Below are 27,882 nucleotides of genomic sequence, written 5' to 3'. Positions count from 1 at the left end.
TATTGGCCTCCAGCTGACACCATATGCAAGTAGCAGTTTAGTTAGAGGAGGTTTATGAACATAAGGATAAGATACAAATCTGTTAGGAGAAGGTACAATTTCCTTTACTTTTTATTACTTCTTAATCAGGATACCAAATACAAAATTGAAATACATTAAAATTGGAAAAAGAATCGAGTTTATCGACTTACAAAGCTAGTTGGTAAGGTGAAGATATTTGCATCCTATACCATTGACAAAGGGCCTGTTTTGATTTTTAAAAAGGAGACCTCCTTAAAACCAGTGAGCAAACAAGTAAACTATTAGGAAGGTAAATGGCTTGAGAAGATACATACCTTGCTGAATAAAGACCTCATTTCTGTAAAACATAGACACAGGTAATCTATATCCCTAAAAGTCAGAACAATGTTGTCCAAGGTACAGGACACCTGAAAGAGCTCTTAGAGGGGCTCTAAAGTGCTAGCAGTGTCCTATTTCCTGATCTGCAGGCTGAATACAAGGCTATACTCACTTTGTGACCACTTACCAATCCATATACTTATATATTTATATTTCTATATGTATATTATACTTCAGTAAAAGCTATAAAATGATACAGTGGTTTCATACTAATTAAAAAGTAATATGTGAGCTAAAAGTAAATTTTAGGTGTTTTCTAGTAGTTTTCCTTTCTTGTTTTGGAGCTATGTAAGAAAGAATGCATGTCTTAAAAATCACAAGTTCATACAGTGATTAAGTGTGGGACCTCTATTAAAGCACCATTGATGAGCAATATGACAATCTCTGTTGTCCTTTATCTCATATACGAAAAAGGATTTTGACCCTTGTTATATGGTACAACATATGTTAATCATGGGCATTTTATATTATTAGGAAAGCTGATAATATACTGAATAGAAAGTAATAATAGTAGCTCATGATACTTATACTTTATTAATCAGGACAGGATACATGATAATTGAAATTTGTAGAAATCTGAAGAACATGCATATTTTTATTAAAGAAATTACCCACTAAACGAAATCAAGATTATCTTAATATGAAAGAAAAGAGTTCACCATTTGAGGAAAAAAGTTTGTTATAGTTCTAAATGATAAAGGGCTCCCTAGTATTGAGGCAAATTATATCAATATGATTTGTTAAAAGTACTTGGAAATTAGTGACATAACCTCACCGTCAAGGCCATGTTTCTAGATTGGCATAATAGTGGGTGAGAATAATACTGAGCTTTCAGATTTTGCAAGCTGGAAAAATGTAAGAGAGAAAGAGCAGTGTGTGGATTAGTGACACTTACAAGAACAACATTAGAGCACCTGACATTGGAGCTCATATTAGAAAAGAAAGGAAAGGAAGATGAGAGAGTGGCTGTGCAGGAAAGAGTGGAGGCATCAGCACTAAATTATGAACAGATAGTAAAGAAAGAGAGAAGATCCGTGCTCAGCCTGAGTGAGCATCCCAAAGCCTCTGCTGCAGGCAGGCGCTGTCTCAGGCAGTGAGTGCAGCAGTGTCTCAGAGCCAGAGCGGGTTTTCTCAGCGTGCTCTCTGTCAGGATTTCAGTGTGATTGCGCATTTCTCCTTCAGTGCTCCTATCTGCAAATAGAAAATTTTGAAGACCTGTTTAGTGTTTCCTGGAGGAGAGCTGTGCCTTTCTGAAAAGCCTGAAACTTGGTATTTACACCATCCACATGAAAAACAGCACGAATAGCTATACTGCAAACAAGCTTCTCCCCACCTAGACCTGGGGAAGCACCTGTAGTCCTACAGGGATGACTTTTGTAAGAGTAATCATTCACCAGGGGACCTGATAGTTCTTCTGTTTTCAATACTGACCTGGCTTTCAGATTTCCATTTTACCACAAGCAAAATATAGGTGCCTATTTCAGTGGTACATGGTGCTTTTCTAGCATGCAAGAGGCCCTGGGTTTGATCTCCAGCACTGAAAAAAGCTGTATTTCATAGTGTTTGTTAGATTTCTTTCCATGTGTCTCAATCGAAATGCAATTCTCTGTGCAGAATAATTATCTTTCCATTGTGTTCCTTGTTCTACCACAGCTAAAATACCCAAAGACTTACAGGTAGCATACTTATACATTTTACCACTAAAACCCAGGCCTTATCTTTGCAATTTTGAGATTTTCACCTCATCTTCCCCTACTCTTTTGTAATTATCTTCCCAGTCAAGACAATTCATAACATTGAAGGGTTTAACAAAGTTTAGGAGTTTCCACTGTAAACTGAATACTATGCTATTTAAATGTTGACCTGAGACATTTAGAAAAAAGTCAAATTTTTTAAACACCATTAATTTAAATCCCCAAGCCATTGACTTCCAATTCCACAATCCAGAAAGACCTTGTAATAGTTCTCCAATCAGATGCTGCTCCAGCTAAAATCTTCCACCAAGTCTAAATTCACCCATGCTTATGTTATCACACACAGCTCCTTACATTGCATTTTCTTTTTGAGGATATATTATCACGTATATGTCATCACATCTAATTCATCGAGACAACCAGGAGTCCCTGCTTCACAAGTTCACTCATGATCTAGCTGCTGCTACATCCTAGTCCCCCCCCCCTTTTTATTACCTTATTGTCCAAGGACTTCTTATATGATCTTACCAATAATTTCATTCTATAGGTTTTCACTTGAAATGCTTTGTCACTCCCTAATGCTAAGTGATTCCCATTCCAACTCTGCACCATAGTGATGATTGTACTAATCCCCAGTCATTCATAAATATCATCCTTATGATGCACACTTTTTCTGATGCAGAGGGTTCAAAATAATGACAGAGGGATGTAGGCTGGTGTTGCTGAAATTTGTTGCTGCAACATTAACTTGATTTATAGTGGTGCCAGGCAAGGAATTGTTCTCTCTTTATTATTTGTCTTTGCTGTTTCTTACAGGGGCTATTTCAAAATTTCCCCCACAACTCAAAATCCCTAGCCCAGAGTAACCTCCATTCAACTGTTTGGTAAACACTTAATTTCTTTTTATAAGAAATAATAAATTTCATTAGAGAATAATAGGTGAGTCAAACTTCTTCCTTCATATACCAGAGAATTACTTAAATATAGTTTCTTTCCTCCTTTATTTCAATAAAACCAGAAATATCTGTTTTTCTTGCCAAAACTTGATCTTCTGATCTGTGGTCATATTTCAATTCTATTTATCCTCTCTGAATGCTGATACATGTTTTTTTCCAAAATCGTGTAAACATTACCCAAGTGTTAACAATCTCATCTAGTTGACACCATATATTTTTCTTTACATTTATATAATCCAAATATATTGCAAATTTTTGTTTTGTCTCATCCTTTTGCCTCATTCAAGTACAATTTATCTTCTGCTGAAGACCAACCTTCATCTTTGTGTTTTTAAAAGATCAACAGACATTGAAAAACAACTTTTCTCTTACACTTTCTTTAGTTTTTGCTCTGTGATCATCCATTGCTTCTTAAAACTCCTTTTTCAGAGTCTAATCTACTTCAGAATTGCTATTTCACTCTCAGACTATGCTGAGATTCCTTTAGTGGTTCCTCCACTTCCTATTCCTGCAGTGTTCGGTCTTGTAAAGAGTGTCTTCATTCCCTACTCTCTTTTGAATTTGCTCTGAGCGTGTGTCTTGGTCAGCTTTCACCTTCTCTTTTATAATAGCCCTAGGTCCTGAAAATTCTGTGTCCTTGGGCATATTATCTCTATGAATAGTTAGTTGGGTTTCCACACATTAAGTAAAGAAAATGTGTATTCTAAAAGCCAACAGTGAAAAACTTGTAATGGTCAGCCCGTATTAGTGGGACTAAGTCTAGTTTTCTCACGTGATACTGGACCAATTGCGTTATTTCTTTCATCCTTCAGTTTTCTTATTTTTAAGTGAGAATAATAATATTATTTACTTCACGTGACTTAATGATGTTATTTTGTTCATGATATCAAAATATCCTGTCAAAAAGCAGATCCTTGAAAAAACATTTTCACCAAACTGAACTAAGAAAATCTAGCACAAAAACCTTGAGGCTCACCCTGTTTCTGTATTCTACCACCAGGGGCAGTGTTTGCCCGCATGGAAATGTCTGCTCACTCTTTTTTTTTTTTTTTTTTTTTTTTTTTTTTTTTTTTTTTTTTTTTTTTTTTTTGTGGTCTGTTCCCTCTTAGGGGCTTCTTTTTGCCTTCTGGCACACTGAGTGCACACTCTGAGCAAGACAGTCACCAGAGTACTGGTGACAGAGTAAGTGCTGTCATCGTTAAGACAGCATCTCTTAGCATTAGTCTCTCAGTTGTGCCTAAACAAGGAACTCTGGGATGTGAGATTCCCATTAGAGACACTCCATTCCTTCTGAGGGACTCTCCCAGCCTAGCACTCTGGGCCTCCTGCTGACCAGCCATGCTCTCAGTGACCCTCCTCCTGCTTGGAATGCCTCTCACCTTGAGTAAGTATGCTGTGTTCCCTGGTCCTGACTTCCCAGAGGAATGAAACCGGAGAGGGACACTGTGTCATTGTGGTGGTTCTGTCCTGGCCTTGCTGATGCAGATTTGATGTTGCAGGAGGAAGCGGAGCCCAGTCAGTGGCCCAGCCTGACCGCCATGTCACTGTCCCTGAAGGACACGCTCTGCTGCTGAAGTGCAACTATACCTATGGTGGAGCACCTTACCTCTTCTGGTACTTCCAGCGACCTGGCCAAGGCCTCCAGCTCCTCCTCAAATATTTAGGAGGATCATCTGTGGTTACAGGCAACAGAGGTTTCAAGGCTGAATTTAAGAAGAATGAAGCCTCCTTTCACCTGCAGAAATCCTCAGTCCAGGGGAGCGACGCAGCCATGTACTTCTGTGCTGTGAGTGACACAGTGCCTGAGACTGCAGGGGGAGCCGAACACAAACTTCTAGAAACACAGGACTTTCTGTGAGGTGCGGGCAAGACCTGACCTGTTTTTAGCAAGCTCTCTGATGTGATGAAAGTGAGCAGGGGAGCAGCAGAGACACGGAAATGTTAAACACCTGCAAAGAAATGGAGTATCTGTTAAGTTCCCTCTCTCACTACTGAGTCATGTCAGACAAGATGCAGGACAGAGAAGCTCACACGGGTGTTCTTTGTGGGTAATGACCCTGAACTCTAGGTCAGTGTACTGGTTCTGTGTAACAGCTACTGACCTCCTCGTCTGTTCCCACTGCCATCGATAGTGCTTTTCTACTACCGTTTGCTTTTCAGTTGATAGTGACTCCATTCAGGATTTTTAGCTATTGATTCTCAAATTTATTTCTGACTCAGTTTCCCCTTACTGCTAATGTCTTAATTCATCCTGTTATCCAGTAGTCCTCACCTCACAAGTGAACCCATGATCTAGCTACTTCTCCTTCTGGGTCTAACTCTGCATCCTTCTAAATGATCCCTGTGCTTGTTGCCAAGTTCTCCATTCTTATTATAGCAGCTTTGAAATACCAGTGAGGTCACTCAGGCATAAAACTCCTGCACTGTCTTCCTGTTGCCCTCAGAATAAAACCAAAGTCCGTGCAACAGCCAGGGAGCCATGGTCTCCTCCCATTGCACTTTTAAACAGCTCACAGCTCACAGAAGCAATCAACCATCCACCATGAGTTCTGTAAGTAGGAAAAATATTCTATAATAATTGTGATAAAAATCAAGAAATTTTCAAATTAAGGAAAATTGATAAAATTCATTTTGAGCAGACTTGTTCTAAAAGGAATAAAGAGGAAGTTGTTTTAAACTAAAAGAAAAGATACCAGAGGAAATACTACAACCTCTAGAACAAAAGAAGAAGGCCTGGGGAGTAGCTCAGTGGCATAAGCGCCTCCCTGGTGAGCAAAAGGTCCTGAGTTTGGTACCTGGTTCCCCAAAAAAGTACAAGAATAATGGAAGAACAACATAAATAATAAATATAAAATATGAGAGTTTAATTTTTTTAAAAAAAAAAGCATTATTGAGGTAGAATTGTTGTACAAAAACCACTCATATTTGATAGATTCAAGTTCATGATCTTGGAATTTACATTCACCCTTGTAACCACCAGCACAAACAGCAAAATGGACAATATCTACCACCTCTCTGCATTTCCTGTTTCTTTGCTTCGTTTTCATTTCGATTTGTTTTTGGTGCTACTGTTGTAGGACATTTAACCTGCTATCTTTTAAAACAGCTTTTAAAGGTCTGGACTTGACATATTTATTTACTTACTTGACTTATTTAAAATGCATACAAGTATTGAAATTGGGTATAATATTGTCTAATGAGGATTTCAGAATCTGAGTGTAGAAGACAACTGACAGATAAAACATAAAGGGGAGACAGAAGAGAACCGATGCAGTTTCATTCTTTTTTTTTTTTTTTTGATGTAGCCAAATAATACTAGATAGAACATAAAGTATTATATTGTAGGTACAATGTAAACCATATAAAAGCCATTAAAAGGATAACATAGAAAGAAGTAATTATATATACATTTATGTATATAAAGGCATCAAAAGCATAACATAGAATTAAGTATTTATCTATATTTTATACATATTATATATAATTTTAAAAACAGAGGTTATATGAAGAAAAACTTTGGTGGGAAAATGGTGGGAAACAAGAGTTAGTGAGGAAACGTTGGAAGCATATGTAGTTATATTTTTAAAAAGAGCACTGGATTTTTATTTGCCTAATGACACATGTTCATTATTGAGAATAAAATCCCCTATATTCTACTGTCCAATAAACACCTATGCTAAACCTCTATGTATAGATTATTTTATGAACAAAATTTCATTCAGTTCTGCTACTGTTACCCACTTTGTTGTCTTCTACAGAGTAGCTTCAGCCTTCTGTTTCCACACAGCCAGCCAAAATACACACTATTAAACAAGCCCTGCTGGGAACTGGATATCCACTTGTAGAAGACTGAAACTCTGTATCTCAGCTGTTCAAAGGTCACAGACCTGAGCATCTAGGTCTCAAACTTTGAAAGAGTTAACAGAAAACAGGAGAACACTTAAGCCAAAGACACTGACAGTGACTTCCTGGATAAGATACTAATAGCACTGAAAATAATAAGAATCAACAAATACTATATACAGGTTAAACCACATTTTAAAATTTCTGCAAGGCAAGGAAACCAACAGAGTGAAGACACCACCTACAGAGTGGAGGAAAGTCGTTAGGAGCTATTCTTCCAATGCAGGGTCTATATCTAGAACATATAAAGACTCAGGAGTGTAACATCACAAATAGCTCCATAAATAAATGAGAAAAATAATTCAACAGATATCTCTCAAAGGCAGAAGTGCAAATGGCCAACAGGAGAACAAAAAAAAAATGTTCAACATCTTTGACTAATTAAGAAAAGCAAATTGAAAGTAAGGAGATTCCACCTCGTTGCAGCCAGCATGTATCTCATCAAGAATACAAATGGTAATAAATGCTGGTGAAGATGCACAGTTCCTGCTGAGAATGCAAATTAATAGAGCCACCGTGGAAATCACTACGGAAGTTCCTCAGAGCAATAAAAATAGGGCTCCCCTGGGCCCAGCAGTACTGCTCCCCGGCACACACCTGAGTGAAGTAAGTCAGTGGAGTGTAAGGATGTGTGCACACCCAGGCGGAGTGCAGCCCAGCTCACAGTGGTCAGGATATAGAGCTGCATAAGTCCCCACCAGCAGGTGAAAAACAAAAGGAAAAATGAAATTCTGTCATTTTTAGAAAAATGAGTGACTAGAGACCATAATTGTGCATGAAATAATGTGGATACCGAAAGAAGAGTGTCAAATATTCTAATATGTAGAATGTTAAAAAATCACAAGAAAGTGGAAAATAGTTTATTTTCATTAGTCAAGAGAAAGGAAAGAATAGGAAAGGGTGTGAGGGCCAGTAATCAGGTGTACGGATCCGAGCACAACACATAATATATGTTAGAACTCCCCAAAATGTAAAGCTTGTGAGGAGAGGGGCAGCGGGTGAAGGAGGAATTAGACGATTATATGTGCGTGTATGAAACTTTCAAAGTGAACCTATTAATGAGATTTTGGTAGGATCAAAAATGACTCTTTCTCAGAAGTCTTTGTTTATTTATTACTCTCGGGTTGCAAAGCAATGGAGCCCTCACTGACAGTAACCAGGGTCAGCCTCATGTGGCTCTGCCCATAGACTCCCCAGGTGTCCGCACCGCTTCGTGAGAACACTTTCATTTCCCCCACTGCGCTGTCTTGCATATTTTCTTGAAATTAATTGAACATGGATGTACAACTGAACATATTTTTTATTACTCATTTTTCTACTTTGATACCATACCTACTTAACTTACATGTCTGGTTTTCACCAGTATTAAACTCTGTGGAGTCCTGTGCTTTACAATAAGTTTGTAGGTTGAATTCTCCAATGTTGCTCAGTTTGGATTATTTGAACATCTTTTACTTTCCAAATAATTAGAGAGTTGTTTCTTGAATTCATATGAAGAATTAGAATTTATTTGATAGCTCATTGAATTTATGGAAGAATTTGGGAGGTTTAAAGTTATTGAATCTTTTCATTCATGACCATAATACATGTTTCCATTTACTAAACTTTCTTTAATGTCTATAGGCAATATTTTGTGCTTTTTGGGACAGAGGCCTTAGAAATATTTAATAATGTATAAAGCATATATATGTGAATAAACACATATGTAAGCTCTTAAAATTCAATAAAACATTGCATATTAAAATGTACAATACATTTGAGCATAGTTTTCAACAAGAAAATATATGAACATGAAAAGATGCTCTTCCTCAGGGTTCAACAAAACACAGCCTATGAGGTGGATGCAGTCATATGCCTGTTTTAATGAGTTTCAATTAAAGCAGTGCCATTTGCTAATCAAGGATGTGTCACTTGATTCAGTGGCAGAAATGAGAAATTTTAATAGAGAATGAATGACCGTCCAAGCTCCGAATTTGTTATTTACTACCCAACCCTCTCTGGACATTTGCTGATACATGTTTTGCATCACATTCATTGGAAAAGTGCAAGTAAAACCAACAAAAAGTTATCACTGCATAACCATCATGTACAAAAGTAAAAACAAACAAACAAACAAACAACAACAAAAAAAAAACTGACTGAAAAACAAAGATGGCTCTCCAGGGTCCTAGCTATCTAAATTAGAGGCTGTGTAAGGGCGCATGCACTTCAGCATGGAGGTTTCGCCGCAACTTGACATGGGTAAAGGAGGTCGGGCCAGGGGAGTCAGGCAGTAACTCAGCCCAAGGCCCAGTGCGTGCCTCTGAAGTAAGGGCCCACAGGGCGTGTGAGACGCACGTTTCATATCCCAGTAACCCTGCTTTTTCCTGGCCTAGCTGACACCCTAACCGACTCCTCCAGATGTCACTGGGAAACGCCTCAGTTGAGGGTGGCAGATATTTCTAACAGACCCAACAGGGCAATCTTCTCTCCTCTACAGTAATTCCTGGTCCAGAAGAAGAAGCAGCCATCACTCAGCTCAGCGAGCAGGGCTTGGTGAACAGAAGAAGTCTCTGTACCAATCATTGTGTGAATGAATAAAGAATATACATATTTCACACATTTATCACAGCAGAATACTGCTCAGCCATGGGTGTGCAGCGAGTGCTATGCAGACTTAAAGTGTAAATTTGAGTCATTCATAGGAAAATTGAGGCACCTTGAATCCATAATGCTAAGTGAAATGAACAAGACACAGGTTATATGTCACATGGTTTCTCTTATAGGAGAAACCCAACCTGTAAATAATTCAGAGAGCAAAATCAAAGATAAATGAGAGGACATGGCCAGACAGACTTTGTGGAGATCGAAAGGGGGTCCAAACATGGAAGTCACGAAGAAGCAAAATAGATCAAATGTGATGTGTGTACATACACACACACTCCACAATTAAGTTATTTATTATGTGTTGCAAATGGAAACAATACAAAATTGAAAAACTACAATCAGATCCATTAATAAAAGTGAAGTCACAGGGGATTGTTCACAGGCGTCTGTGATCTCCCTGCATAGCCACAGAGGGGCAGTGCTGACTCAGATCAGAGTAAGGTCTACACACACTCAGCCAGACATGAGCTCTTTAAAAAGTATAAAATTATTCTCTACTCCTCTGTTTCAGCATATTTTTTATATCAAATGTGAGTTCATGTGTGTATCCACTCACCCACCTAAATAATGTCTATGATCAGAGGGTTGAAAAATCCGACTTTATAAGGCAAAAGTTCTCTGAAGACACAGGATATTTTTCAAGGTCAGGGCTACATTAACATTTCTGAGCACAAAATGACCTCAAGCATGTATGGCTGAATCTGGAGCCATGCTGATTAAACTGAACTAGAATTTTCTTCTACATGCTTTTTCCTGGGAAATCCGTTCATAGTTTTAGGCAGAGTTTAAGCATATTTTCTGACCAAAGTTTTCAGTGACATGGTCCAGAAACAGAGATCATCTCTGTCTTGGTGACCTATTCTAAGCACTGAACTCTCTCATAGATTTCACCTTGCTGTCCCTGAGTGCTGGGTTTTTCTGATAGACTGGGACTCACCTGTCACAGTGAGAACCAGATACTGGCCGTTTGGCAGGTGTTTGGTGGAAACACAGTATGGATACACCAGTCCCTATTTAGCCTCAGGATCTCTTTCTAGGTATTGAGCAAGTTGTGATCTGAAAATAGTAAGTGGAAAATTCATTAGTAAATAATTCACGAGTTTTTAAAGTTACACATTTTTCCAGCAGCATGGTAGAATCTCTTGCTGTCCTTCTCTACCTGCCCTTGGACGTGAATCGTCATTTTGTACAGGGTGGACATGCTATGTGATCATTGGTCACTTCATAGACATCTCATTATAAAAGTGTCTATCCTCACTGTTTGTATTTAAGTAACGCTAATTTTACTTAACAAACCTCCCAAAGTACAAAAGAAAAGGTGCCGGTAATGTGGATCTGGTAAAGAGATCATGAATCGCTTCCTTTAGGTGAAAAAAAATGAAAATTTTAGTATAGGAAAAATGTATAGGCAATAATGGTATAGGAAAAATATAGGAAAAGCATAATCCACTGGGTTTTGTTACCTCCAGTGGGTGTGGGTTCTAGGAGTTTCCAGATTCACTAGACCCAGGCAGTGACAGCCATTTCAGTGAAGAGTGAAAGAGTGGGGTACTTAGAATCTGGGGTGTCCTATTTGATGGGGTAGGAGTAAGTCTCCACCCCTGGGAGGGGCAACACTTGATTGACTGGACATTGGGCTTGTTGCTAGGGGTTTAAACTTGTGGGCTGATGGGGGAATTGGGTGAGGATGGCAAAGTGCAGTAGGGTGGACAGTGCTATTGGCCTGGAGGCAGCCATCAAACCATAGCCCTCAAACCATGGTGTGAAGCTGCTAGAAAATCTTTTGCTGTCACAGCCATACAGAGGGAGTTTTTTCTGTTCTCTACAAAGGGTCTGGATCTTCCCTATGGTTTGATGCTATTTGTGGCTTAGACATTTATTTGAGGTCTTGGAATGTAATAACCACAGATAAGAGAGGACACGATAAACACAGAAAAACCTTAAGCAATTAAAACACTTTCTATCTGACACAGCCACAGAATGGGACTGGACAGACTGAGGGATCTGCACCATTTTCTCCTACTGGATTATGATGATGGTTTTCACTGACTGGAGCTGAGATGATCTATAATACACAAACAAAAATCTATTGTGCTCTTCATGAAAACAACCTGCACTTTGTCCTTTTAACTTCTATTATTTATAACCGATGCCTTTCCTCCTCTTTGGGTTGACTTTAGAATTTATCAATTTTTGTCACTACTTCCTAATGGAGTAAACAACTATAGCAAATTAATTCTTTTTTTTTTTATTGGTACCGGGGATCAAACTCACGATCATGCACTTGCAAGGCAGGAGTTAAGCTGCCGAGCTAAATCCCCAACCCCTAGCAAATTAATTCTTTGTGTTTTCATTTACATCCCTGAGAATAAAGAAAATATTGAATGCCTATTCAAACTCAGAATCAGAGACCAAAAATGCTTTACTTCTGAACAGCCAAGTCCTCATATCTTCTGAAGTCAGCAAAATGTTCTCTTCTTATTATTAGAAGGTCAGAGCTTCTCTACCATAGACTGTTTCAGAACATTCTAATTATTTTCATCAGATATTCTTTGAAATATTTAATTTACATAAAAGAAATTTAGAATTTCTTTGCATTTTATAAAAACTGCAAAGAAACTTGCTTTGACTTAATTGTTTTCTATCATTTCCTAATCATGAAATAAAAGCACATCTAAAAGATGCTTAAAAATTGAAGTTCTCTGAGTGCAAAAAAAGACAAAGCATGTATATTCCACGACTTTAGATTTTAATGTAATATTTTGTCAATTGTGTGATGTCAGAAACTTTAAGATTTATATGAAAAGTTAAATGCCTTATATGTGTTCATCTTTTGCTTCCTGGGATTCCTTCTCTTTCATTTTTGTATAATGAGATGATTTTTATTGACATAGCTGTTACCACATATGAGATTTAATATTCTAGGAACCTGAAAATGTAGAAAGAGATCAACAGACAACAATTTTAAATGAATACTCCATCTCTATAGAGTGGATTTCTCCTTTCAAAAGACAAAACCTGGCCCTAGTTGGAAAGTGCTTCCTGTGACAGGGACTAAGTGAAAACCCCTGCAGGGGTGGAGCCTGCTGACAGAACTAAAGTGGGTGTGAGTCAGGCAGAGCTCCAGCCACCTGGGAGACCACAGACCACGGGGTTGGCACTGAGCCCTGGCTGCAGCAGGAATGGACAGGATTCTGGGAGCATCAATTCTGATTCTCGGCCTTCAGAGGGCATGTGAGTGTAGAGGAGAAACTCCGGGGTATGGTGTTAAATGAGGGAATGAGAACATTGGAGAACAGAAAACAACACACAGGGAGAAACTTTAAAAGGGAAATACAATTTTAGGGCCTAATGACTTTTTTTTTTTTTTAATTTTCCTAAGCAGGGGTGAGTGGCCAACAGAAGGATAAAGGTGACCAGCAACAGGTGAAGCAAAATCCTCTGTATTTAACAGTCCAGGAAGGAGAGACTTCAATTCTGAACTGCACATATGAGAACAGTGCATTTAACTATTTTGCATGGTACAGGCACCTCCCTAGGGGTAAAGGTCTTGAACTTCTGATAGCCATTCGATCAGTTGTGAATGAAAATGAAGACGGAAGATTCAAAGTACTGCTCAAGAAAAATGACCAAGAGCTCTCTTTGCATATCAGGACTTCTCAGCTAGGAGACTCAGCCACCTACTTCTGTGCAGCAGGAGCACAGTGCTCCCCAGACAGCTGCAGCCTGTGCACAAACCTGCCCTCGCTGCTCTAGCAAGACCTGCCCCAGACTTGGGCTCTGAGTGATAGAGGATAGCTTTTCTCTATACAAACAGTTAAAAATGGATATCCATAAATTCACTAGTGTGGTAGTACCATAGGGTGGTCTCTGAACTAAATAAAATAAAATTAGCTGCATGAATGATCAGACTATAACACTGGAATTCCATCTTAGTCCAAAAAGAATGGCTATTGTCAAGAAATCAACCAATAACAAATGCTGGTGGGGTGTGGAAAAAGGAAACTTCCTCTGCTGTTGATGGTAATGTAGGTGCAACCAACGTGAATATCAGTGTAGAGATGCCTTAAAAAACTGAAAGTAGAGATTCCCTCTATTATTCTCCTTCTTGACATTCTTCCAAAAGAATTAAAAGCATCACACCACAGCAGTACATGTGCACCCACATTTCTAGTAACAGTTCTTAGTAGCTATATCTTGGAAATAACCCGAATGCCAAATGCCCATCAACCAACAGATGGATAACAGAGACACATTTTTAATACAGTGGAGTACTACTTGGTCATAAAGAAAGGTAAACTGGAGACTTCTGGAGGTAAATGGACGCAACTCGAGACCACACTCTTAAGTGATGTAAATTGGACAGAAGTGTGAATAATGCATAGTCTCACAGATATGAGAACCTGAAAGTGTAAATAAGAAGTAAATTACATAATAGATATTGTGAAATAAGAATTATTCAAAAGAAAAGTGGAGAAAGGGAGGGGGAGGGGGAAGGAAGAAAGGCAAAAGAAAAAAGTGTAAAATGGAAACAATGTAAAAAGGAAGAGAAGAGGGCTTGAAGGGAGGGGAGGGTGGGGAGAAAGAGGGCTCAGGATCCATTAGGCACATTACAAATTCCCTATGATAACATGTATTATACAGGGAAATTTAACAATGAAAAACTAAGTGCTTTGAGATTGTCATAAACACCCACATATTCGTGTTGCAAATGGACTTTTTTTTTTTTTTTTGTCTTTTTCGTTTTTATCAGTACTGGCGATCGATCTCACGACTGCCTGCTTTCAAGGCAGGTGCTTATGCCGCTGAGCTAAGGGTACAAATTTTCATGCCCCATTGGGATATCTCTTAGCAGTTTCTTATTAAATGACCTTAGCTAAGGGACAGAAATTCCACTCCCAGAATGACGAGGATATCAAAACATGTCTTTTGCTCTTGGATAGGAAGAACCAACAGCATAGTTAAAATAGTCGTAATCCGAAAACTGCTATACAGATGAGATGTAATCCCAGTCAAGATATCATTAGCACACCTCACACATCTAGAGAAAAACATTGCTAACTTTGGACAAGCGTTGGAACCAGAAGAGACCTAGCAAAAGAAATTCTGGGCAACAAAGACAAGACAGGAGGCATCACAATACCATACTTAACATTCTACTACAAAGCTACTGTAATAAAATCAGCATGGTACTAGAAAAAACAAACAAACAAAGAAAACAGGCCTTAATCTCAGTGGAGCAGATTAGAATATGCAGACACATCTACAAACACAGTCACTCACCTTATTTTGACGGAGGGGTCAAACATGTTCATTGGAGAAAAAAAAAATGTGATTCACATGTGATGCTGCAAAAACTGGCTTTCCATATGCCAAAGAATAAAACAAGGCCCATGTCTATCACCATGCACCATACAATTGATTCAAAATGAATAAAAATCTAAATATTAAATTAGAAATGATTTATTAGAAGAGAAGATAGAATTCTCAAAGACATATGTGTAGGCAGAAAATTCATGAACAAAAACCTAGACTGTAAAGGAAATACTACCCAGAATCAACAAATGGATCTCACTTTTTGAAAATGTTGTACACAACAAAAGAAATCACCAGCACAGTGAAAAGACAACCCACAGAGTGAAAAAAAATTAACACTCGGGTTTCCCTCCAATAAAGTATTTGTATCTAGAACATATAAAGAATTGAAAAAAAATCAGACTTCCCCAAATTAAAAGACACAGTCCAAAATGTGCATCTGAGATGATCATGAACTTCTCAGGTGAAGAAAAACAAATGGCAAATGAATACATGAAAAAGTGTTCACCAACATTGGTCATTCAAGAGATGCAAATTAAAACAACACTGAGATTCCATGTCACTCTAGAAAGAAGGACTATCATCAAAAATTCAACCAATAACAAATGCTGACAGGGCTGTGGGGAAAAAGAAACACTTCTCCACTGTTAGTGGGAGTTTAGGCTGGTGTAGCCACTGTGAAATCAATGTGGAGATTCCTCCAAAAATTAGGGTAGGAGGTCCCTTTTGACCCAGGTATTCCTCTTATGGGTATCTTTCCAGAATTGCAATCATCATGCCACAGTGACATATGTGCACCCATGTTTTGAGTAGCACAATTTGTAGTAGCTAAATCTGGGAAATAATCCAAATTCTCATTAACTGAGAAAAGGATAAAAAAGATGTGATTTTTATATATAATGGAGTACTCCTCAGTCACTGAGACTTTTATAGTAAATGGATACAACTTGATACCATTCTCCTAAGTGAAATAAATCAGGCCCATATGTATAACCATCATATGGTTTTGCTACTGTGAGAAACTAAATGAGAACATAGAATTCAAAATGTACAATAGATATTGTGAATTGAGAAATAACTATTCAGAAGAAAAGACAAACTGTGATAGTGAAAGGGGAAAAAGAAAGGGAAAGATATATTTATACACAAGATAGTTAAGACAGTTATATGACTAGTTTCTCTTGGGTCATTGAAAAAGAAGATTCATACTAATACTGTTTGGGCAAGATAGCATGAACCTTGTACTAGTGAAAAACTATTATGAAGATAACAATACGCAATGTATTAATTCTGATAACTCTCTTACTAACCTGTTTTTAAACTCTGTTTTATTCTTATTCTTATTTTTTCTCTTTAAAGTAAAAAAGGAAATTCCAATCTTAGATGGTTATTAAAAATGAAATCATCTCCCTATACAAGGATTTTTGCTTTTAACAATTCAATTAAGTTTAATGGTAAAATTTATATACACATAATAATCATTTTTATGATGGGAACTTTGTACATGTACATGATACATGTGAAGAGACAGGAACCTGAACCAAAGGAGATAAAAGGTTAATAAAAACAGACTCATACAAGGCCAAAATGTTGGAATTATCAAACAAGGGGTTGTAAGCACTTATATCAAATAAGTTAAGGGACATACAGGAAACCAATGTTATAAAAAGGAAAAAAGGTAGGGAATATGAATAGAGACATGAAAACATTATAAAAAGAAACTCTAGACTTAAAAATCCATGATATGAACCAACAGACACTATGGATGAGAGTTAAAGCAGATAGATCATTGCAGAAAAAGTGTTAAGGAAATTGAATGTGAGTAAACAGAAACCATTCAAATAGTGACACAGAGAAAATTATTTAAAGGAAAGTGAACCCCTGTCCTGCATCACATTGTCATCTGAGAAGTGCACATAAATTTCAGATGCACCATGCTGTGTGAACTTTCCAGCCTCCTAAATGATGGGCCAAATATTTATCTTTTCCTTAAAAAGTACTTTGCCTCAGGAATTTTAGCATAACACAAAATGGACTAAGGCAGTTACAGTGAGCCGTGGAGTAGATATCTTTCCGTTTGTCTCATATTGGTAGGTTTATAGTTAAGCCTTGATTTTCTCCGTCCTTATTAACAATCTTTCCTCTATATTCTTCTGAGGTTTCTATCAACATGCACATTAGATCTCTTGGGTTTGCCCCACAGCTCAGGGACTGTTCCTTTCAACTTACTTTATCTTTCTTCAGTTTTAACCATTTCTATTGCTCTTCCTTCAAGTCTGCTGAGATTTTTCTTACATTTTCTCATCTGATACTAATCCTATCTAATTTATTCTCATCTCTAGAAGTTCTGTTTGACTCTTGTGTCTTTTTCAACTCTTCATGTCCCTATAGTTCTTTGGAGATTTAATATATTTTATGCATAATTTTAATGATTTATAATTATTTCCTTTCATAATGATAATCTTATCATCTGTGTAATTTCTTGGTATCTTTCTACTGTTTGTTTTCTCTTGGCTATAGATGATATTTATCTGCTTGTTTACATGTCTGACAATTCTGATGATGCTACATCTATGAATGCTATGTCATTAGATGGAGAATTGTTTTGAAGGAGGATGACCAAGTGCCCATTTAATCAGAAGAAGAAAAAAAGGAGAGTCCCCCCATTAATGGGGAGAGGGTTTCCAAAAAGTAGAAAACCACAGATTTTCATGTTCAGGGGCTTTCATACAGGTGAACCGGACAGAAAGCATGGACAGAAAGAGTGGCCAGAAAGCGTGGACACTGCCAGTTGCTGCCAGACTTTTGGTGTCCAGAAAGGAGGCTGTCTGACTTGTACTCCACCCCTCCAAGGTTCCTCCTATTCTGTTTAGGAACTTGCCCAGCTTCTACCTGACAGCCTACACCAGAGAACTTCCTTATCCCATTGTTAATGCATCAGTTTCTGGAGGATTCTGGTGTCTGCCTCACGTGCTACAATGTCAGTTGAATCTTGGTTGTTGTGAATAAACACGGTGCCTATGCCTGTGTGGGCTCAGGAAATTACTCAGCCTATTGTTTTCTCTTTACCTCAGAGAGTTTCCTCCATGTGTATGCAAATCAGCCCAAGGATTAAAAGTACACTTGGAGGTCAGTTCCTAGAGTCAGAGGAATATATTTCATTGTATTTCACAAATGTACCAGCCTGTGAATAAAAACACTGGTCCTTCAAAGCAGATTGTCTGGCAAGCACTGAACTGGATGATTGAGGCAGACTTCTGCTTGTTACTCAGGGAAGGACAGGGATAATTAAGTGATGTACTGGTGGGGAGGAGAGAGGGCTTTCTACACAGAGACCTCCTTGTTTATCTGTAGGAATCAAGGGACCCTACACTAGTCCACTTAGAAGTTGTGCCTGTGGTTATTTGGGGGAAGATCTCTGTACTGTGAGTATACTACAAGTAGTAGTAATTAAATATCGTCCAAATACAGTTGTGGTTGTGTAAAGCAAAAGCATTGTGGTTTCGTCTTACAGGGATATTTATTCTTCTTATCTAACTGTCTCACAAGCCATTGTGTAATAGTGACTATTACTTAATTTTCCTTTGTTTTTAGTTACACTCTGTCACCTGAAAAAATTATATGGAAAAAACCAGATATGAACAATCTATGAGCTTCAGATAAATCATCTGAGTAGTGCGATGAAATCTTACAGAGCTGTGCTCCATTCTTCCATCATGAGAACCATTCTCGTATCCAGTTGAACTCTACAAGAAATTTAGAGAAGATTTGAACTCTTTAATGAAATTCAAAGGAAACTAACTCTCTTTAACTCATTCCTGTAGACATGCGTTACCCTGAAAATAAACCAGAGAAAGATGTAACAAATAAAGAAAGAAAGATAGAAAGAAAGAAAGAAAAAAAGAGGACAAACTCTCTCATGAACATAGAGGCAAAAATCCTCCGTAAGATACTGGAAAACAGATTGCAGCAAATGATCAAGAAGATTATAGGACATGCCCAAGTGGGATTCAGCCCAGGAATGCAGGGATGCTCCAACATATGCAAATCAACATATGAAATGCATAATTATCAACACAACCAAAGACAAAAATCACATAATCATTTCAATACACCCTGAAGGAATTTTTGGTAAGGTCTAGGACTTGTACATGATTTAAAAATCATACAGAATATCAGAATAGATGGTATTTACTGTAATCTGCTAGAAGCTATCTGTGACAAACCAGCAGCCAGCATCACACTAAATGGAAAAGGCTGGAGGCCTTCACTCTAAAATCAGGAGCAGGGCAAAGATGTAACTACTAGCACTTTCATTAATATAGTTCTGAAAATATTAGTCAGAAAATAGGACAATGAGAGATATAAACAGTATGAGGATAGGAAAGGAAAAGTGAAACTATCATTATTCACAGGTGACATGACACTCTACATAGAAGACCCCAAAAACTCCAACAAAAGACTCCTAAAGTTGATAACCAAATTCAGTTGCACAGCTGGATACAAAGTCAACAATCAAAAATCAATAGCATTTCTGTACACAAACAACAAACTCACTGAGAAAGAAATTAGAAAAACTAAACCCTTCACAATAACATTCAAAACAATGAAATACTTAGGAATGAATATAGTCTAGGAAGTAAAGGATCTATATATTGAAAATTACAGTGCTTTGAAAAAGGAGATTAAATTGGGTATCAGAAAATGGAATGATTCACTTGCTCATGGGTAGGAAGAGCCACCTTAGTGAAAATGGTCATTTTGTCAAAACTGTTACACAGATTTAATGCAATCCCGATCAAACTACCATTAACATAGCTCACGGAACTATATAGAAAACAGTCATAAAATTCATCTGGACGAGAGCTAGAATAGCAAAGGCAATCTTGGAGAAAAAAGGCAAGGCAAGAGGCAGCACAATCCCTGACTTGAAATTATACTACAAGCTACTGTGGTAAAATCAGCATGGTACTGGCAATGGAATATGCCACTGAGAAAGAGTGTAAAGATCTTCTTTACACAACTTGTTGTGCAGACACAACTATGAACACAGTCAACCCCCTATTTTTGACAAAGGTGCCAAACATGTTCACTGGAAGAAAAAAGCCTCTTTAGTAAATGATGCTGGGCCCCTGTCTATCGCCATGCACTAAACAGAAGTCGGAATGAATCAAGAAGCTCAATGTAAAAAAAAAAAATCTACATTTACCAAAAGAAAATAGGTCCCGAAGATAGGGAGTAGACAGAGACCTCATGCACACAACCCAAAAACAAACAGCATGGGAAATTCTTCACAGAATCAACAACTAGAATCTTACATTTGATTGAAAAGCTTTTGCACAACAAAGGAAATCACAAACAGAATGAAAAGGCAACCCACAAAGTAGGAAAAGTCTCTCAAAGCACTTCTGCCTAGAACATATAAAGAGTTGAATAAAAATCAGACCCAAATTCAAAGACACAATTCAAACATGGGCTGCTGCTGTAAGCACACGCTTCTCAGATGCATAAATACAAATATCAAATAAAATATGTAAAAACATTTAATATTACTGGTCATTTGAGAAAATCAAAACAACACCGGGGTTTCATCTCACCTCAGTGAGGATGACTATTATTAAGAAATCAACCAATAACTAGTGCGGGAAGAGCTGTGAGGAGAAAGGAATCTTTTTCCCCTGTTGGTGGGAGTGCAGACTGGTGCAACCACTGTGGAAACCAGTGTGAAGATTCCTGAAAAAAAAAATAGCATTAGATGTTCCATTCATCTCAGCTATTCCTTGTCTAGACATTTTATCAGAAGAATTACAAGCATCATACCACAGTAATATCTGTGCCCATGTATTTATAGCAGCACAATTTGTAATAGCCAAGCCTTGGAAACAAGCTAAAGGCACATAAAAGAGGAATGGATTAAAAAAGATGTATTTTATAGAGTATCACTTATCTAGGAAGAAGGGTGAACTTGAGACATTTATAGGGGAATAGATGCAACTAGAGGTCATACTCATTAGTGAAATAAATCAGACTCACATCTGTAAACACCATATTGTCTCCATAATGTAAGAAGCTGAAAGAGTAAACATGATCCAAAATGTACAGTAGATACTGTGAAATGGAAAGACAGTTTTCAAAAGGAAAGAGAAACTGGGATGGGGAAAGGAGAAAAGAAGGAAGAGATAAGGAAAAAATACATATAAAAATGTACAACTGTTAGGATAGTTATACAACTAATTACTATTAGTTCATTGAAAAGATTTGTGCCTATATTGTCTGATCAATTTTTCATGCACTTATCTTGTAGTATGTACAACTATTTTGAAACAAACAATATACAATAATGCCATTTTTCTGCTACCATCTTGTTTTTTAAATTTTGTACCATTGTTTTTATTATTTTTTGCTTAAAAATTATCATATATTTCTCTGTAAAGCAAGTGATATGTGAATCCAAACACCATGGAAGCCTCTCTAAAGAAAGACTCCTTTTCCTCTGTGTGTATAAAGGGAGGGAAAGGTAAAAATTCTCTTACTGACTAGACTGGAAAATAGAATGTCTAATTTCATGTTTCTGAAGGTGAAGTGTAGCAGCACTAGACAAATGATTCTCTGTCACCTGAAACTTGGCCAAACTTCAGACTTCAGAATAAACTCTCAGTTTTTATAAGAAACCAGGCTTCTTTCCCACCTTTTCCATTCTTTGCTATAACAGTTCGATCCTGTGAACTGAATCACCCAGGCTCCACCCCAACATAATTTCATGTAATTTTATTGCTCATCATAAAAATTATTTTGTGCTCATTTTAACTCATATTTTTGTCTTTTTGTAACAAACTCAGGGTAGTGTCCTTAAAAAAACTTAAATTGTCCTTCGTATGTTATCATAAAGCTTTGAATTTCAACCCTAGAAAGGCCAGAAGGAAATGAGGAAAGTTCAAAGCCTTTAAATCTTCTCTTCAGCTCTCTTTCTGGACCCTGGAGGGCGCTGTTCCCTAACCTGTCTAATGCAATAGATTCACACTTTTCTTCCTCTGAAGTTTAAGGAGTGATCTGAACATGGAGGGCAGTAATAGTTAAAATGGACGATTACGGTGCACAAGGAAAATGAATCATTATTAGCGCTTAAAAACCCTGTTTGCTGAATATGTCTTTCATTCAACAGCTCTGCCTTCTAAATTTTAATTGATGACACCATAATATGAATTGGAGACCTTTCCTTAAGTCCTCAACATTTGCAGCTGTCACATATGTATACATTGTTATCGTGACTCTTGTCTGCGTCATCACCTGTCTCTCTCACAGAATACTCCTGGGTCAGAGAAACATAGAGAGAGAAAGCAAGACTGAGGTTCCAAAGCACAAGAGGCAGGATTTTTGTTGTTGTTGTTGTTTTTGTTTTTCTCAGAAAACTATTGCTTAGTATTTTATATACCAGAGAAAAATCTGAGGTTTATTTTATATGTTCAAAGTGATATCAAAACCATTTAATGCTATCATTTCTTTAATATGTTTCTGCCTCTTTCTGGTAGCGTAAAGAAAGATAAGGTAACAAGAAAATAGGAAACGTAATGGGAGAGATACAGTGAGAAGAGAAAGTGGGGGAAGGAGAGGAATCATAAAGAACAGAGATTTTATCAGTTGCAGGCATGAGACGCAGGCAGTTACTAAAAGCTAAGAATCATTAAAAAACTCATATTGCCCAGGCAAGGTAATATGTAACTCTTGCCTGAAGTGACACTATTTTCTCCTCACATTTAACATTTTTTACTAGTATGTTATTTCATATAACTTGTATTTTCAAATGACACACACAAATACAAATATAGATATTAATGGAATATTATGTGACATTTAGATGCATATATGCTTAAATCAGTTTAAACAATATTTTCTTAAATTTTTATCATTTAAAAATTATTTATTTGAGCTGAGGTCTTGCTGTGTTGCTCAGGCTTACCTGGAACTCTTGGGTTTAAGTGATCTGCCCATCCTAGCCTTTCAATTAGCATGGGTTGTAGTCATGGATTATCATGTCCTGCTAAACATTTATCATTTCCTTAGGGGGGGTAAATTTTACACTCCTTACTCCAGCCTGGTGAAAATTACAGTGCATTATCATTATTTTTAGTCACCCTAATGTTCAACAACACACCTGAACTTCTTTCTCTGAAGGGTGATTTAGTACACACTGATTAAACTCTCCCCAACCCTCCATCTCCTCAAGGTATAATTCCTTGTGATAATATTTACTACAATTCTTGGTTATTTCAGGAGAATCTCAATCAACATACTCCAATAAGAAGGAAACAGTATGCATATATTTTAGAGGTGTTACAATTTTTTACTTAGTATGCCTGGAGTGACCCTCGTGTAAATTAAATCACAAGTTAATAAGGACCCATTAGAACACAAGTTTCTTTTTGGGGTTTCAATACACATACATTGATGTCCTTTCTGTGATGACTCATGGACTCATTAATATAGTGAGCTGTTTTATCTTAGAGAAGTACCTCCCCTTTCTCCTCACATGCCTCCTCACACTCCTCACAACTCAGAGATTACCAGAAAATTCTCCTATAATGACCTTTCTCTCTCCTCTCTATCCCCACCAGACTCCCTCTGACATACAGATTCTAAAAGGTCTCAGTGCGGGAGGGGTTTTCTGCACAGAGGCTGTGGAGGACTCACAGTGTCTGGGCCTGGGCAGGTTCTTCAGTAGAGCTGACTGGCTGCAGGAGCAGAGCAGTTCCAGAACCAGGAACTGACAGCAGTGCCTCTGAGATGACTAAGTGCATGTGACTGATGCACCCAGGCCAAGAAGGGTCATGAAGAGGATCCTGAGGTCTCTGCTGGGGTTTTTGTGCATCTAGCTCTGTGAGTTGAGCTGTTTCAAATTTGGGGAATATAAAGTACTTTTGCAGTTGCAGTAGAGGGGTAGGCATTAGGAACTCACAAATCTTGCAGACTTTCCTTTCCCTCATGATCTATGGGGGCATTTTCAGGGTTGTGTAGATGCTGGAGTGACATCACCTGTGACCATTTCTCCATTCCCACTCAGGTATGAGAAGGATGCAGGTGGAACAGAATCCTTCAGCCCAGATACCCCAGGAGGGAACCAGGTCCACTCTGTCATGCAATTTTTCTAAGTCAGTGACCAATTTTGCCAAGATCCTGGGGGCCACCTGGTCAACCTGTTCTATGTCCCTTCAAGGACAAAGCAAAGTGGAAGACTAAAGGCCACGACAGTCCCTAAAGAACGCCACAGCTCACTGTCCATCTCCTCTTCCCGGCTCACAGACTCAACCACTTATTTCTGTGCTGCAGCCCACAGCACTCCCCAGGAGCCTGCAGCTGGTGCACAAACCCTCGGCTGAGTTCAGCCCCACACCAGCCACAGGCATATCATGGGGCCACCGCGGCAGCGTCTTCACAGGTTCATATGTTTTATCTGTACTGACAGAGTCTCAAGTACACACACTGTTTGACTTCATAGATTTGGTCTTTTTTTTTTTTTTTGCATCCTAAATTATACTTCCCCCTACACAGAGGCCTAACTAGCAAGGTACTTCATAGGAGGACTGAATCAAAATAAGTATTAAATTCCAGTGTTCTGGATTCCCAGAGAATAAAAATAAATAAAAAGAAAAGAAAGTTATACAAAATAAAGGTATTCTTAGTGAGAATGTATTTTAACTGTGTGTCCCAAGCTCATTTGGTTCTGTCTTACCACAGGGTGTTCCCACAGGCAAGTACAAATATTTTGCTTACGATCAATAATAGCAGGGCAACAGAAAAAAGAAAAAAATCAGTAAATGCTCATGTATAATAAATAGAGGTCACTGAAGACGTGAAGATACGCTTTCCCTTCACCTAAGTCCCTCCATATTCACAAAGCTTGGTGTGTGGCTTAGGACTCGCTCTACCCTGGAGTGTCCCCAGCAGGTCTGAGAGCACTGTGTGATGCTGGAGGATGTCTTCAGGTCACTCTGTTCTGTGGTGTTGCTCAAGTCTTTTATGTCCTTGCAGTCATGCTGCTCAGGTGTATCTATTACTGGAAGTCTCCCAACTGTTATTATTGTATTTCTGTTTCTCCCTGTAGTTCTTTCAGCTTTTGCTGCATGTATTTTTGGGTCTGCACATTTTAGCTTCTGTAGTTTTCCTAATTAACTTACTTTGTACCATGATAAATTATCCCTCTTTATCTTTAGTAACTTTGTTGAAGCATGTAGGAACATTATAGCAACTCTGATTCTCTTAAGGCTGCTGTTAACATGTCACAATTTTTTCTAAGGTAAACATATTTCTGCCTGCTATAATTTGTATCTGAAATGTTCTCCAAAGGCCCTTTGAGGCTGTTTGCCATTGTGGTGAGGTGGGTCCCAGTGGGAGAATTTAGCTCACAGCATGCCTGCCCTTGATGAGTGAGGGATGCTGGTTCTTCCTGTCTGTGTCCGGCTTGCCAGGAGGTGAGCGTCTTCCTGTGCTGTGTGTGTCCACCATGGTCCACGGCCTCACCACAGACCAAGAGGCAAAGAGGCTGTTTGCTGTGCACTGAAACCTTCCAAATGGGTGACTTCAGTCATTTTGTAGGTGACAGAAGCAGACTAACACAAAAATTCTGACAATAAGAGGACCCACATATCACAGCAAAAAGGATGTGAAAAAAATTAGATTAGATTAAATTTTATAAAGCATACTTTTACACATTCTAGGTTAAAGCTCAGTAAAGCAAGAACGTGTTTAATGAATCATTTACTCATAAATTTGAAATATGAAAAAAACACAAAAATGTATTTTCTCTAAACTCTTTTCTGTCACTCACAAGCCCTAGGAGAATGAAACGGATGTTAATAGTAAAGGAAATTTAGATCCATTAGGCATTGTCAGGAGTCGGAGATGGGTGACCAGCATGATTTCCTGGAAACACTTTTAAGTTCTCCCTGGATTATCATTGCTTTGCTTTTCATTAGTGAGGTGGTGGTACATAATAAACATACTATGGGAAAAGGCACGGACACCACACTTCTGGTTCTTTCTTACTTCCTTTTCCTGTCTCCTCGCTCTCCCCTCTGCCCATCCTCAGGTTGTCTTGATCTCTGCTGAAAATTAATTGAACACACGTGTGTGAACCCATTTCTGTGTCACAGTACATATATGGATCTCCGTGTCTCTCTTTCACCATTTCCACACTCTGTAGATTGCTGTTCTGTACACTAAGTCTTGGTAGGATCTCTCCCCGGTGTTCCTTTTATTTTTTCTTTTTTTCTTTTTATTTAAGGAGAAAAAGAAAAAAAAAACAGAAAAAGGGTACAAGTAATACAAAATTTAAAAAATAAACAGTAAGAAATCACTAGTTAATAGATTGCACATTCTCATCTTACAAACTGTTGTTCAAGTTACAAAATTGAAGCATATAAAGTGGACTTTCAAACAGTGAGAGTGCAAACAGTTTTGTTCAATGATCCAAAAAACACTAAGTAATATGGTTATCCATCCTACACACTCAAACATATATGCAGTTATAACCTGTAGAGTACTTTCTTTTCTTTTCTGCCAGTTCCTTTTCATAACTGTCTTGGTTAATCAAGGAGATTTGCACTTAGGTATCAGTTATGAATTCAGTTCAACAATATATGCAAGAGTAATGGAATTCTGAGTAATGTCTTATAACAATTTTTTAAAAGGGGAATTTAAAACTATTGAGTCTTCCGGTTCATGAGCGTATCTCCTAGTTTATTAAGCTTTTTTATGCTTATTGATCATAGGTTTGGGATATTTTTAAGAAAAAAAAAAGCCAGGAACTGGCAAAAACTATTTGAAACACAACATGAATTCAAAGAACTTTACATATAATACATAAAGAGTTCTTGAAAAACAATCAAAGTATAAATTTTAAAATGAACAAAATGAGCATAGCATTTGTACATAAAATACACAAATGAGAAATGAACAAATAAAAGAATGTTTTTCATCAGAGGCTAACAGAACATGGCCCATGAACCAAATCTAAGGATTCATTTATTTTCATCAGTTTTAATTGGAACAAAGAAATGTCATTTGTTTATTTTGAATTGCTTCTTATACGTGGTATATACAGAGCTAAGTATCTGAAACAGAGACTGAAAACCCCGAAAACGGAAAAGCTGCAGTACCCAATTCTCTATGCAAAGAACTTAACCACTATTCTGCATCAGTAATTATCACAGAAACAGTGTCATCAAAGCTAAGTTGGGTAGGAATAGCTCAGCAGGAAGACAGGGCTGGGCCCTCCAGTGAGTCAGTGCTGACGATGAGAAAGCATCAGGGCTGTGGCCAGAGGCGCATCTGAAGAAGACTAAAAATGCATGGGTGAAATTTACTACTTCCCTAAGTGACTCTTAGGATACTTAGCAAAATCCCGGGTTTACTGATGTCACCATTTTGAGAATTCCCATCAATTTATTAGGGGTGGATCATCTTCTCCCACCCACCAACAATAAGACTAAAACCACTAGGGCTAAACTAGGACTACCAAGACTAAGACTATAGATTGCTGACCAAGGTTGATGATGTCACCCATGTGCCCATACAACAGTGGATCAGTCTCTCCTAAGTAACTATACTTGTAATCGTGCGGGTTAATCATACAATTCATGTTGTACCTGGTTCAATCCATGTTGTACCTGCCTCATGATTTTATTCTATAAAACTTCATTTGAGAAGTTCCATGGGTAACCCATCCAATACCCCTCCTATTGATATGGGGAAAGAAACCCCAGGCTGCTAGGTGACCAGTATGAGTTAATATTCTCTATGAATGAATAATGGATTTTAGGAACAAAAGAAGTTAATAGCAGAATATATTTATTGCGAGAAAGAAAGCTTCTGTCCAAGAAAGTGAGAGACGGGGTCCTAAGTGGGTATTTGAGGATCCTACCTTTCCTAGGGAATTTTATAGGGCGAAACCACAAAAATAAGTGGGTTCAAGC

At 37.9% G+C, this 27,882-nt stretch overlaps 1 long non-coding RNA gene, 1 pseudogene and 2 gene segments (V, D, J or C); 3 read left to right on the top strand and 1 right to left on the bottom strand.

The window, feature by feature from the left end:
* LOC134473361 (coiled-coil domain-containing protein R3HCC1L-like) overlaps positions 1–27,882 on the top strand; it is a 198,998-nt pseudogene that overhangs the window by 13,031 nt on the left and 158,085 nt on the right.
* Positions 73–15,128, bottom strand: LOC134473238 (uncharacterized). The gene is made up of 3 exons (XR_010043379.1): positions 14,882–15,128; positions 4,656–4,998; positions 73–1,590 (listed from the first exon to the last, which is right to left on the bottom strand). It is a non-coding gene; the product is annotated as an uncharacterized LOC134473238 (long non-coding RNA).
* LOC134473237 (T cell receptor alpha variable 8-3-like) lies at positions 4,187–4,908 on the top strand. The segment is given in 2 exon segments: positions 4,187–4,433; positions 4,549–4,908. Coding segments are annotated over 2 exon segments (405 nt in total).
* Positions 12,709–13,491, top strand: LOC134473234 (T cell receptor alpha variable 23/delta variable 6-like). The segment is given in 2 exon segments: positions 12,709–12,832; positions 12,984–13,491. Coding segments are annotated over 2 exon segments (423 nt in total).

This window comes from Cavia porcellus, unplaced genomic scaffold (assembly GCF_034190915.1).
Source record: "Cavia porcellus strain 051 isolate PalLab524CR breed Dunkin Hartley unplaced genomic scaffold, mCavPor4.1 scaffold_26, whole genome shotgun sequence".
NCBI lineage: Eukaryota > Metazoa > Chordata > Mammalia > Rodentia > Caviidae > Cavia > Cavia porcellus.
This window is presented reverse-complemented; position numbering and strand designations above follow the sequence as displayed.